The following is a 12378-nucleotide window of genomic DNA, read 5'->3' as shown; positions in this document are numbered from 1 at the left end:
ATGCAAATATGAGACAGGAAGGATTATTAACAAAACTTTAAACGTTTATTGTAGAATAATCACAGTATCTTCTTAAGCTGATATATGGATCAATGGGGCTGTGCAACCTCAAATACCAAAATAGCTTAAACAGGCAAGAACTAATACATTCTAACCCTTGGTTTATTTGTAGCGTTGCAGAAAATTTCCTCAAGGTCTGAATGATAGTCATTAAATAAGAATGGAGTATGAGATGATTTTGGATCATTTTCAATATCCCCAAGACTAAAAAATCGAATCAAAATATACAGGTATAGATAGACATGCATGTTTAGCAGAGCAGTGACTGTATGTCCAGACATCAGTGAAAGAAGTTGTACATGTATACTGTCTCTTCAGTGTGAGACTATTGTCAATCACCATGTATCAAAAGCTTCATGTAGAAACAAAAAATGGAATGCCATTTTCAAAACATTTTGCTGACATACAAATGATTCAAAGATATATATTCACAAACATTCCTGAAAAATAATTGCACATATGGAATAGCCTCCTCCCAGATAAAAGTGCAGCATTACACAACTTATGGTATATTTAACTAACCTACATGCATGTTATAGATGGTAATGATATGGTAATTGCCTTCTACACAGCAGTTTAGTACCTGCTGTGCTTAAACAGTGCTTAAAGACTAGTGGTCTGTTATTCGGCATACAGCTTATAGGCACTGAAAGTGTTCTCTTCTGTGGAGTTTTAGTTTCAGAAAACAGATGTTTGTCAATAGATAATCAAGTAGATCATTATTGCACTCAATTCAGTCAGTGTCAAACATACTCTTTGTTGTCCGATTCCAAAAACATCCACTGCATATTAAATAATTAGTTATATGCCGCCTTCAAAACATGCTTCATATTGGTTACCTAGCCTCCTCATTCAATCCCTGAAGTGCTATGATTGGACCATGCACCAAGTATTTCAAGTATGCCATCAAAGTTAAAATGTTTAGAAAATTGACTTACACTGAAAAGAACTGGAAAACCGAGGCCAAATCTCTCTCATCAGCACAACTAAACATACAACACTCACAACAATCACAAAGTATCACATTAAATATCAGTGTAAGTTTGTCAAGCAGGTCACTCTGCAACAAGGGCACATCTATAACCCCAGCCTCCTGAAAGTGATCATGACTTCCTTCATAAAATCTTCCCCATTCCTACACATATTGATGCTACCGCCGAAGGGTGCCTGGCCTTGACCTATGGAGAGTCAAAAGAAGCATTTATAAATACTCAAACCTCAAGACTGGTCACATCTCGACATGTATTTTACTACTGGATTTGATGACCACCTGAAGAATGTCATTTGAATAGCGAGCTGTCGGTCCTCAAATGCAAAAGATAAGTGGGTAAAAACAAGTTGTGCAAAGAGTACCCTGGATACGGAGGAGGAGGAGCATCATGTGGTCCTGTGGTTGCTATCGCCTGCTGATATGAGGGCAAGCCAGGGGCATCGAGATCCTCTGGAGGGGATGGTCCCACTGGCTGTAAAGAAATCTCCTCCAGTCGCCGAATGATCAGAGAGGCATTACTCCTTCTGGTGCGCGCACGGCCAGGTCTGAAAGTAATAAACATTACTGTACAACACAGAATGCCACAGCAACAAGGGGAGTTGCTAACAAATCAGTGGACATGCACTACAGTCCAAAAATGAATAATGTCCTTGTTGTAGAAAGAAAATCCCAATTTTGTAACTTGCTGTTAACAAAAACGCCCATCATGGCTGATATTTCATAGAGTATTTAGATAGGTGTACTAAGGCCAGTTTTTTCACTGTCGTGTTTTGTAAAATTATGGCTACTCCATTCAAGAAATTGCCAAGAAACTGAAGGTATCTTAAAGGTGCACTACACTGAACACCACAAACTGTCTATGACCAGGATAGAAGTGGGAGGCCTGAGTGCATAACTGTGCAAGAGGATACAAATATCACTCCCTAATTTGAAAAACCGATGCATCACAGGTCCTCAATTGGCAGTATCATTAAATAGTACCCAGAAAACACCAGTCTGATCTTAAACAGTGACCTTTAAAAAAAAAGAAAAAAAAAAGACATATCTGAGAACATATACACTGGATGGAATAGATTGACCAGCAAAATCACAGGATCTTAACCCTATTGAGCTGTTGGGTGAACAGCTGGACTGAATGGTATTAGAAGATAGCTCATCAAGCCGATTCAACTCGTAGCATGCTTCAGAAATCATGGAATGACATTTTCTTTAGATTACCCCAAGAAATTAGACTACCAAAGGCCTGCAAAGCCATAATTGATGCAAATGTGCATTCTTTGATGAAAGCAAAGTTTCAAGCACAAAATAATTTCAAGTGGGAATCGTCATTTATAACATGGTGAATGTCTCCACTATATTTTCTATTCATACAATTAATTTGAGTCATTTTTGACTGTTAACTAAAAGTTACCTTTATTTTACCATACCTTTTTTTTTTTTTTTTTTACACTTTTTTGTCATGGAAAAAGTGACAGATATTCCAAACTTTAGAACAGTTGTGTAGCACTTACTTCACAATGTTCATCTACAGTTCATCAAAACATACCATACATTATAACACTAAAGAACACTCGCTCAGCAAAAGATTCCCACAAGATGGTGATTAACATTGATACATTTTTGCAATATAGATTGTGAAACTTGGCACCATGTGTCTGCTGTTTTGGTTCTCACCCTGGAGGACCACCGCCCTTGAACCTTCTCTGACAGGCGTACCAGATGAGCAGGCCCATTATAACAAGTGTGACTCCACCTGCTATGAGTCCGACCAACAATGCAGTCACGTCAAAGCGGGATGGGTGTTGTTCCTGGCCTATCAGTATTATACAGAGCAATAATCAGAGATAGCAGTGTGAGTCATTTTACAACTGAGACGGAAACAGCATTACGAAACTCAAACCTTTCTAAAACATTTAAGACTTATTATTCACAATTAACTTATAACTTATTTTAATGAGTGAATGAATGTAGACCAACAACCAAATTATTTTTAACTACCCATAAATACCAATACTAAAAATTATCAGACTTACCAGTGTACGCTTTCCAAAATGTATCCTGTAAAATACACGACTTTATATATTCATATACTCAAAGAAGCAGGCTTGCGGTGCTATCTTACTTAGACTAAATAACTATTAGTGTAGTAGGCATGAACTGATGCACGACCACTGAAAACCTCATGTGGGCGGAACGTGCTTACAGGTAGCCTAAAGCAAACTTATCTTCCCATAACACAGGATAAACTAAGTTCACACATCGCTGTGTAATTTAAAACAAGAGATAAAGCATTACTCAACTGTATCTGGTATGTTTTCGAAGACCTCCCGTGCTTCCTCGTAACTACATACTTCCTCCATACATTCTCTCTCCAAATTACCAGGGGTAAAGATTTCAAAGTCGAACCGATTAAGCAGTAGATGGCGCTTAAAGAATTTGTTAGCATTTTCCCCATCCACAAACACTGAGGAAAAATAAACGTAGACAAAAATACAACAGGATTGAAGCATTAGCCTACTTTTTAAAACACGTATCAAATGGGCAATATACCAGTTTAGCTTATCTTAATACATCGTAGAACGTAGGTGCCTATGTTCTAAATGTACCTGTGTTGGAAATATCTTCAATATCCTGTGTGTGTTCCAACTTTTTCGTACATGCAGGCAGTCCATATGGCACAAGGTGGCATAGTACAAACAAAACTTTATACATCGCCATTCGACTGAAAAGACAAACAATCAGACTGACTTAGCTTGGCATACAGATATCATATTCGAAACCCAGGCACGTTACAAAGACCCACACTGTGTTATCAGGTGGTAAGTACGCTACGACCTTTGACAGGCAACTCTGTAACGTTACATTTGTCTTGGATGTTTTTCCTACCGCTCTGAGTGAACTGAAAAAAAAAGACAACTAGGTAACAAATGTAAACGGGCGTCACCTAGTGCGTCACCCAATGTTGTGGTGCTGGTGAAGCAATGAAACAACCTACCTGGAGACAATTATTAAATGTATAGAGCTAAAGACTAGGATATTTGGGCAACGGAAGCCTTTTCATCGTTGTTGAACAATTGCAGAAGTGGAAATCCTTGTTCAATAGCCGAGCAGTAAAACCCAGGAAATGATTTCGGTTTCTCTCAACTTGCCACAGACCACTCCTGTTCAGTTTACCTGCCAGACCCAATAAATCGATCGGTTCACCTGGATTAGGGTGCATTTTAATGCCAATGCCTACAGCGTGTGGTTTGGAATCAAGGTGATTAAAACTGAAGGGGGGCAATCTGTCGGCAAGTGAAAAACACAAATGTGTCCATATTTATCAGCGACATTTACATTTGTTAAGTGGTCGTATTAATAGATGTTTTTGTTCAAATCGGACATTCAGAATATTGATTAGGCTACCGCACAAGAAAATGTGTTAATGGTTCATTAATAGACCAGTTTGATTAAATTGACTCCTGTCCTTGCTATAGAGACTAGTGCACATGATCCTCAGTCACTGATCTTGCCCCTTACTTTAAAAAAAGACCGTAAGAGAGCAACTTGCTACTCGATTTTGTATGTTGATGCAAGCATTTCCGCAATTTTCTCCATGGAAATGAAAGCAAAACGAATGCTGTGTTGAGATATTTTTTGGAAGAAAGCTTGAAATGAAATTGATAATGATAAGTGGATGTCTAGAACAGATTGTCTGTTCAATTTCTTGTATTTCCGGCTGGGTAAATGGTACAGACCAGTATTTGCTGTTTTGGGCAGTGTTTGGTTCTGCTGGTGTAACTGGTATTAGAACACTCAACGCCTTTGAGCAGGAGTAATGGCCCATGGCTGCCTGATTTGTACTAGCATACAACACACAAGCAGATCCTGCTCTAGCCATGATCTTGGGGAAAGATCCATATTCAGTACCCTCAAGTATAAATATTGATCGATGTTACAATATTGCAGCCTCATGGTAAACTTACCCATAGTGGTGGAGGTGTATGATTATATTGTGTTTTATAAGCAGGTGTCCAACACATACATTTGGCTGTGTGGTGTAACAACATAACAACAGTGTACAACCAAGTGAATCTTTTAACTCGGTATGATTTTCCTGTATGACATATATTAGGATAGCAGGATCTTGAGATCTTCCTCATTCAGTAGATTAGCTCACTGCATCTCTCACATTGTAGCCTATAATTTATAAAATTATCAATCATACTATGGTATTTTAGTAATGGAACTACTACCAAATCCAGGTGTTCATGGAAATCAAGAGATTTAAAAAACAAACTCAGGAAAGATGACAATGAAACTCCATCTAAACAAGCTTACAGACTACATTAATCGTATGTACAGAAATTAAATCTGTTCAGATTTGCAGAGGCTGTACAAGCTTTGGTTATTAGACTATTTTTCAGTCACAGTTTTATGTTGGCTCTTGCAACACTAAAATAAAGACATGAGATATAACCTAAATGAACTAGTAGAAAAAAAGAATGATTGTATTGTCAGTTCAGATGAAGCAATGTATTGTTACTTCCATCAAACTGTGATAAATCCAGGGTCACAGACCATTTATCCAGATTAGAAAATGGACCTGTCATTGCCAAGAGCTGGTGAATCTCAGACTACACATCATCTGAGTGTGAACTACTAACCTGGGCGTTGAGAGGTGAGGGAGAGAGGGGGTGGTGCCAGTATGATGGTGTGTAGCGTCAGCAGTCAGATTGTTTCTCACACTGTTTGTCATGCTCTTTTGTTAGGGTGTAAGCATTGTGTGACAAATTGTGTAGGAATTATGTAGGCCACTAGTTCCATTTAATCAAATAGTTTAGTTGAAGTTTAATTTATCTAACAAGTTCATTCAAATGTTGTGCTGAAATATATGTGCGACCCTTGTTTGGACTTGAAACAAGTGTTTGAGTGATTTGCTCAAATTCTAGGCGATGGGAAAGTTTACTCAAGGGAAAACCTACTCCTTTAATCTAGATCAGTGTATTGCATAGCTTTATACACCATAGATTGATGTGTGAGATGAGACTTTTATGGACTGAGAAGTTAAACCGCAGCCCATTATACCCATTACTAAAGCGACATCTGGATATTAAGGGCATTCCGTATCTCACATACACAAAGAAACCTTGCAGCTATGGAATTCCATTTTGGCTGTGTCCAAAGTGCATTTCACTATCACTTCCTATTTGTCATTCCAATTCCAGGGATTGCTGAATGAATACAGTTGCACTCTTTCCTTGTTTCTGGAGATGGAACAGGCAATGGAATGTTATCATAGTAGTGTCTCTTGTCCCTCCGTATTGCACAAAGAGAGAAAAGGAATGCAGAACTGACCTCCATAGAGTAACAGTAGCACTACAGATAACTGTAGACACATCTGTGCATCGTCAGAGATACATTCTCACAATTTCATGTTTTGTAACCCGTCGCTGTAAAAACACCGTATGGTGGTGTGGAGTATGTTGAGACGTGGCTTACAGGGGCAGCTCACTACTGAATTCATATCCTCCACAGATAATCTGAAATAATCAATTACTCCTGCATCACAAGATCTATTTATTCACGAGGTGGTGGTGTCAGACAGCTTCATGTTTTTAAACCCTGTGGACCGTCATTGCACCTTATTCATTGGAATCAGACCTCTACACTTCAAGTCTTAGCAGTGAGACAAAGCACTATGCTGTTTTATTTCTTATTTAAGGCTTTAGTCATTGCAGTAAATAGCTGAATAAGTTAGCAGATAAACCTACCCATCAGTGTAATGTTTCAAACCACATTCAAAACATTGTCTTTGACACAAAAAGTAAGAGCAAATGGTCTTCATTAACTTTTATTGGTGAATATAAAAATTCATAGCCACAGCTGATGTTTTTAGGAGGGGTTAGTTTAAGAGGAGGTGGAGAGGGCTTGAAGGCTGGTCTTCACAGTGGCCAAGTTTTGCTTCCAGGAGCTGAGGCTGTCGGACAGCTGCTGCCACTGCTGCTTGCCAAAGGTGCGATGTGTACTGTGGCTGTAACAGAGACCACAACGACACATTACAGATAAAGACTTACAGAATCATCACTTTTCCCTGGATTGTTTCTGTCTATCCAAACACTTTTGGGAATTGAATAGAATACTTTTAATTCACATTTAATTCAATTAGCATTCTCTTCATGAATATTTGTACATTTCATAACCCAATCATAATTCATAGTCTTTGTCGTAATTGAGTTTTTGGTCTGCTATTAAAAAAACTGTAAAAAATGTGAATAGATCATGTTTTAATAAAAGTGCAAGAATGTTGATATGCTGTTCATGAATTTATGACTAAGACTCATTGCTGTACACAAAAGGCCACTACTTTTGTCCTAAATCTCCAATAGTAACTTACATTACATAAGTACTTACATAGTAACATAGGAAGTAAGACTTAAAATCTGATAATTTCAAAAAATAAAAAACAATAAAATACTCTAGGGCAGCCTTGGAAGAATATGCAATTCAGATTACGACACATCAGATCATATTTGGGCCTCTGTAAACCTTGTAACCCCAATGATGGGCACAGACTTACCTCACAACAACTTTTCGCTGTGTCTGGTCAATTTTGCAATACACCATCTTGGTCCGAACAGCTAAAAAACAATATCAATGCATAATTTTAGCTGCAGCAGACAAAGATTGCAAAGAAATGCAAAGTGCTGCCAGAAACACAGCTTGTCTACAGTGAATGATAGTTGAACTATACATTTCATTGATATTTTCTTCTTTCACATTTAGAAAATGGAATGGACATTACCATCGATGACAAAGGCCTCCACATCTTCAGCACCGACCTGCAGCTCCTGCTGCATGGTGTCGAAGGAGATCTCCTTAAACTCCACAGCCATACCCATGAAGGTGAGTAGGCGCATCTTTGCCATGTTCTGCTCGTGTGACAGGCCTACAGCGAGAATACCACAGTGTGAAAATAACAGACATGCACTGCAGTCAATATTCAGCAACAGCAGCTTTAGTAATACAGTAGCATACAGTCTGCTAACAGTTTAATTTTGTTAATTGCAGTTTCTACAAGACAAAGATGCCTCCAATTCCAAGCATGTAAGGAGGAATTAGGCCACGTCATAAAATGTCCAACAAAAGTTAATTCTAAAAAAAAATCTAAGTGACATTAGCAAAACTATTACATAACTGAGTAGTTAACACCTGATAGCATCTTTGATTAGCTGTACTGTTTCATATCTGTTTAATTCTGAGTCGAGTCATCGCCGTGTGGTGCAATGACACATTACCTTTAGAGGTTACACAAAGGTCACCTCTGACAAGTTTATTAACACAAACTTTCCCTTTTGACCACTATGAATCAGTAGAGAACGGGAGGGCCCTGTGCTAATTAGCACTTCGGTCACAGGCCAGAGGAAAACATTCAGACTGCTGACACTCATATTCCTGCCGCCTGGCATCTGACTCTTCCATATATTAGTGACTTAATCCATTGGGCCTGTTTCTACAGCCAACAATCACATTTACTTTGACCTGAACAGTTTGAGTGAAGTGTCATGCTTCAACACCTCTTCAAATCTAACTGATATGAAAATGCTCAGTGAACATTTGTGTTCATACAGATTATAGCTATGCATAGAAGATGTACTTACCAAGAGAATCAATGAAATCTTTATTGCTCGTGTAGAATTTCACATATGCGATTAGTTTTCCACTGACAAAAATGGTGAGCAGCTGTGAAGGAGAGAAATGGGAACGGTCAAGTCAATATAAAGATAAAAAGCTTATGCATTTTCTGCATCTGTGTGAGGCTACAGAAATGAACCGAAATAGGCAGTAATAAGTCTAATACTCCATGGGCACTCACATCGTGGATGAGTTCCCCCTCCAGGAAGCGGACAGGTTTCAGAGCCAGGAGGTGGTCGAAAAGGAACGTGTTTTGGTCTTTCAGAGCACGGACAATGCACCTAAAGAGGAAGGCAGGATTGTGGTCAATATAAGAGGTATCCATACATGCTATATGGTAATTTTCAGGACAGTCAGGGGATATCCAGAGCTGTCATCATTTGATAAGATATTATTTGTATACATTTTATATTAGCCTTCATAATAAGGACAAATGATTTTGCGTCTATTAAATTGTAATACTTTTACATCTCTCAAAAGATATTGATGTCAGGAAGAATATCTTTTCAGATATGTTTAGAGAAGAATGACTAATTTGGTGATATCAGAATCATGGTGGTGGGACATTTTACATGTAAAATAGTATACATCGTGCAATAACACTGAATTTTGCTGTAGTTTCAAGACCAGATAACTCCACCATACATTGAACAGACAACTAGCATCCTCTGAAAGGGTGAGTCCTGCTGTTAATATTTATATGCGTTATTTCAGCTATGATGCAAAGGTGTGAAAATGGGTGAAGAAACGACCAACGATTGTGACTGTTGAATTTGATGTGCTTTTAAAACATGATTACTCCTGCCTGCTTTGTTCCACAAGCAGGCTACTAGTGTCATTGCAAAGCATAAGGCCCGCTCTTTCATTTGATACATGTTTGATGTGCACACAATAACGACTTTGTGAGTAATTCAAACAAGTAGAATATGTGTGTACCGAGACAGATGCAGAGCAATTTAATGTCATTTCAAAACCAGATTACTTCACAATAGTTCATTGCACAGACTAACAAGTTGTCATTGGAAAGGGCTAGTCCGATTCATTATGAGGCACAAAGACTAAGAGGTGTTAATTTCCAACCAATAATGGCACACATCTGACTGAGAAGCTGAGTGTAGAGGCAGCTGGAATTAGGCCTGTAGACCCTACCTGTGGGCATCCGTTCTGGCTTGTGAGGCATTGTCCTCTGTGTAACTGCCTAAAAGCTCCACCATCACCTTTGCCGCTGCTTCACTGTGAAAGGTAAAAACATAACAAAGACCAGAGATTCAGAGACCTTCACATAATATCACCATCTCATCCTCTTCAAACAGTAGATGTACAAAAATGGGGTACCTCTTCTTACAGTCCACCAGGGCTTCATACACAAGCCTCAACATAGTGTGTTTTTTGTCTGTGGTCAGGTTCCAGTCGATAATCCACTTCCGAACCTTGATTTGAAAAAAATTAAATAAAGACATAATTATTGACACAATACATAATGTTCTTGTGCCTAAATTTCATATGGGATACCCCACAAAATGTATGTGCCCGGGAAACATGTTGGGCTGTCGATGAGCGTCTGTGGCTCTACGTTTCTGCTGTGTGTCCTGCACCGTTGCCACTAATCGGGCCCCTGTATGCGGCTTTTCAGACAATTGAGCATGCTGAATCGGTGGCAGAGCCCATCGGTGAGAGAGATCACTCTGATTGGTTTAGCGAATCAGTGCAACTGGAACTGAACAGGAATGATCCGAGCGAAATTTTTCAGCTCCCTCACTTATCTAGTACGGTCTTTTCCTTTCTTCTTCCACAACCAAAAGACCAAGGGCTGACAACGCCATTGCAACTTCTTATCAGACACATTCTCAATTAGAAGTAGCTATATTACGAAACCATCAGTGGCAAGCAAGAGTGGTGTGAAAATCGATAACAAAAACTGATTTGTCTTTGGTTTGTCTCCTATCAGGCAGGTGCAGAATGTACGTACTAGTTGGCTGTAGTAGGCCTTTATCCCCATTAGTTCTCTGATGTTAGTTTGGTCTGTAATGAGAAAATCAACATACCTGATCGAGGTCGGTTGGTATGAAGGCAATGGCATGGGAGGTTGCGGCCACTTTAATGAGGCCACAGTACACAGTGTACCTCACGGGGGCGTTCTCGTCCATGCCATGGAACAGGTTACTAAGGCTAAGCCAAAACAAACATTGGACAATTAGAGCCATTATAGAGTTTAACAACAAGGACATTTTCAGTTTTGTATCAAAGAAGCAATTGTGTGACAGGCTGGAGAGCAGTGCACACTCAGGACTCACAGCTGCATCCTGAGGGAAGGACGTTCTCCCTCACGGAACTTCACCAACTTCTCTGCCAGGCTCTCGATTAAGGCCTCCTGTTTCTCCGTCTCCAGAATTAAGAGAAGAGAAACGATGCTGTTCATCACGCTCTCCACATCTGTAGCAGGAAGATAAGAACAAGTCAGACCAAGAAAGAGAACCAAGCAATTGATAACGGTAGAGGCAAATACAAATTATAAACTGCTGTTAGAACAGAAAATTCTTCAAACCAATGGCTGCCCTATGACCGATGGTCTATTGTCAACAACAGCACATACCTTTATCATCATCCTTGAGACAGACGTCACAGGCTTCAATGATCTGAGCCAAGTCAACATGAAGTCCACCCTCTGAGTTCTCCTCTGAGATCTCGGCTCCTTTAGCCTTGATGTAGGCTCTCAGTTCAGACGCCTGGAAGCGCGTACAAACAGTATGCAAACACAGGTACAACAGCTTGTTCAGTCAGTGGCTAGCTCACGTTAGCTCTTTGCCATCATTGCTGAGGCAGTTAACACTACCAACTAGTTTCCATACTACATTAGCTAAATATGACACCAAAACAAAGTAAAAGCACAAAGTGGTAAATGTAATTAACAATGGCAACAGCATAGGCTATTTTAAATTCCAGCTTTACCACTGACATGATATACTATCATCTGAGGTGGGCCCAGGCCCAGCGTGCTAACATCTCTTCCTAGCATTAGCGGCTAAGCTTCCAACGCTTTATTGCTAACAGGTTAGGGTTCCTAGCTGGCAAGCTAACGGTCCGGTTCGTGTATGTATTCGTGGACTTGGGTCATGCTAAGGTTAAATGTTGACATATAGATTACTAAAGTTTTACCTGATCCTCCTCTGTTATGTCGATAAAAGCGGGGACACTCATTTTCATGTATTTTACTGAGCCCAGATGTAATCCACGCTCAAACCACGGCTCCAGCCACCGGAAAAAAGAATGTGCCGACAGTAGAGATTGTATTTCCGGGTTATCTTTTTAAAGTGCCAGTGCTCTATTTTGCCTGTGCTAGTGATCCATGTGTTCTTGAAAGCTATATTCTTTTATATGTTGACACGATCTAGTAGCTTTGTCTTTGACTCACCCACTGCTTATAAATAATGTCACTGTAATCGCATTTTCTCTCATTAAACATTTCTGGTCATATAAAAAGTCTTTGCAAGATGTGCACCTGGCATGCATGCGTTATCATTGTTCTACCATTGTCAATGAGGCCCTATAGACTCACCAGCAATGTGGCTGCCCAAACTCTTGTTGGGCCACCCAATGTATTCGATCTGCTGCTCACACACCAAAATAGCCACTTAATTTTGTGCTCATCATAT

At 39.5% G+C, this 12378-nt stretch overlaps 2 protein-coding genes across 2 annotated transcripts; both read right to left on the bottom strand.

Annotated features, from left to right (window-relative positions):
• Window positions 1-26: 26 nt before the first annotated feature.
• Window positions 27-4243, bottom strand: prrg4 (proline rich Gla (G-carboxyglutamic acid) 4 (transmembrane)). The gene is made up of 7 exons (XM_012814879.3): window positions 4047-4243; window positions 3658-3773; window positions 3352-3515; window positions 3085-3109; window positions 2726-2864; window positions 1414-1596; window positions 27-1238 (listed from the first exon to the last, which is right to left on the bottom strand). Exons 2-7 carry the CDS (start codon window positions 3767-3769, stop codon window positions 1211-1213), a joined length of 651 nt encoding a protein of 216 aa, XP_012670333.1. The 5' UTR covers window positions 3770-3773; window positions 4047-4243; the 3' UTR covers window positions 27-1210.
• A 2625-nt stretch (window positions 4244-6868) lies between these two features.
• On the bottom strand, window positions 6869-12033 carry eif3m (eukaryotic translation initiation factor 3, subunit M). Its single transcript, XM_012814877.3, has 11 exons — window positions 11882-12033; window positions 11319-11451; window positions 11020-11158; window positions 10771-10894; window positions 10061-10155; window positions 9875-9958; window positions 8907-9006; window positions 8692-8773; window positions 7836-7979; window positions 7611-7671; window positions 6869-7064 (listed from the first exon to the last, which is right to left on the bottom strand). The coding sequence occupies exons 1-11, from the start codon at window positions 11927-11929 to the stop codon at window positions 6941-6943; spliced, it is 1134 nt and encodes a 377-aa protein (XP_012670331.2). The 5' UTR covers window positions 11930-12033; the 3' UTR covers window positions 6869-6940.
• Between the last annotated feature and the right edge of the window lie 345 nt (window positions 12034-12378).

The sequence above is a fragment of the Clupea harengus genome, chromosome 6, assembly GCF_900700415.2.
Source record: "Clupea harengus chromosome 6, Ch_v2.0.2, whole genome shotgun sequence".
Lineage (NCBI taxonomy): Eukaryota > Metazoa > Chordata > Actinopteri > Clupeiformes > Clupeidae > Clupea > Clupea harengus.
This window is presented reverse-complemented; position numbering and strand designations above follow the sequence as displayed.

Excerpts from the sequence above, each read along its gene's own strand:
- prrg4 (XM_012814879.3), bottom strand. The coding sequence starts at position 3,769 with ATGGCGATGTATAAAGTTTTGTTTGTACTATGCCACCTTGTGCCATAT. Across the intron at positions 3,110-3,351 it reads TCGAAAACATACCAGATACA|GATACATTTTGGAAAGCGTA; the intron begins GTTGAGTAATGC and ends TGTATTTTACAG. Across the intron at positions 1,597-2,725 it reads AAGGGCGGTGGTCCTCCAGG|ACCTGGCCGTGCGCGCACCA; the intron begins GTGAGAACCAAA and ends TATTACTTTCAG.
- eif3m (XM_012814877.3), bottom strand. The coding sequence starts at position 11,929 with ATGAAAATGAGTGTCCCCGCTTTTATCGACATAACAGAGGAGGATCAG. Across the intron at positions 11,452-11,881 it reads ACATAACAGAGGAGGATCAG|GCGTCTGAACTGAGAGCCTA; the intron begins GTAAAACTTTAG and ends ACGCGCTTCCAG. Across the intron at positions 7,672-7,835 it reads GGAGGCCTTTGTCATCGATG|CTGTTCGGACCAAGATGGTG; the intron begins GTAATGTCCATT and ends ATTGTTTTTTAG.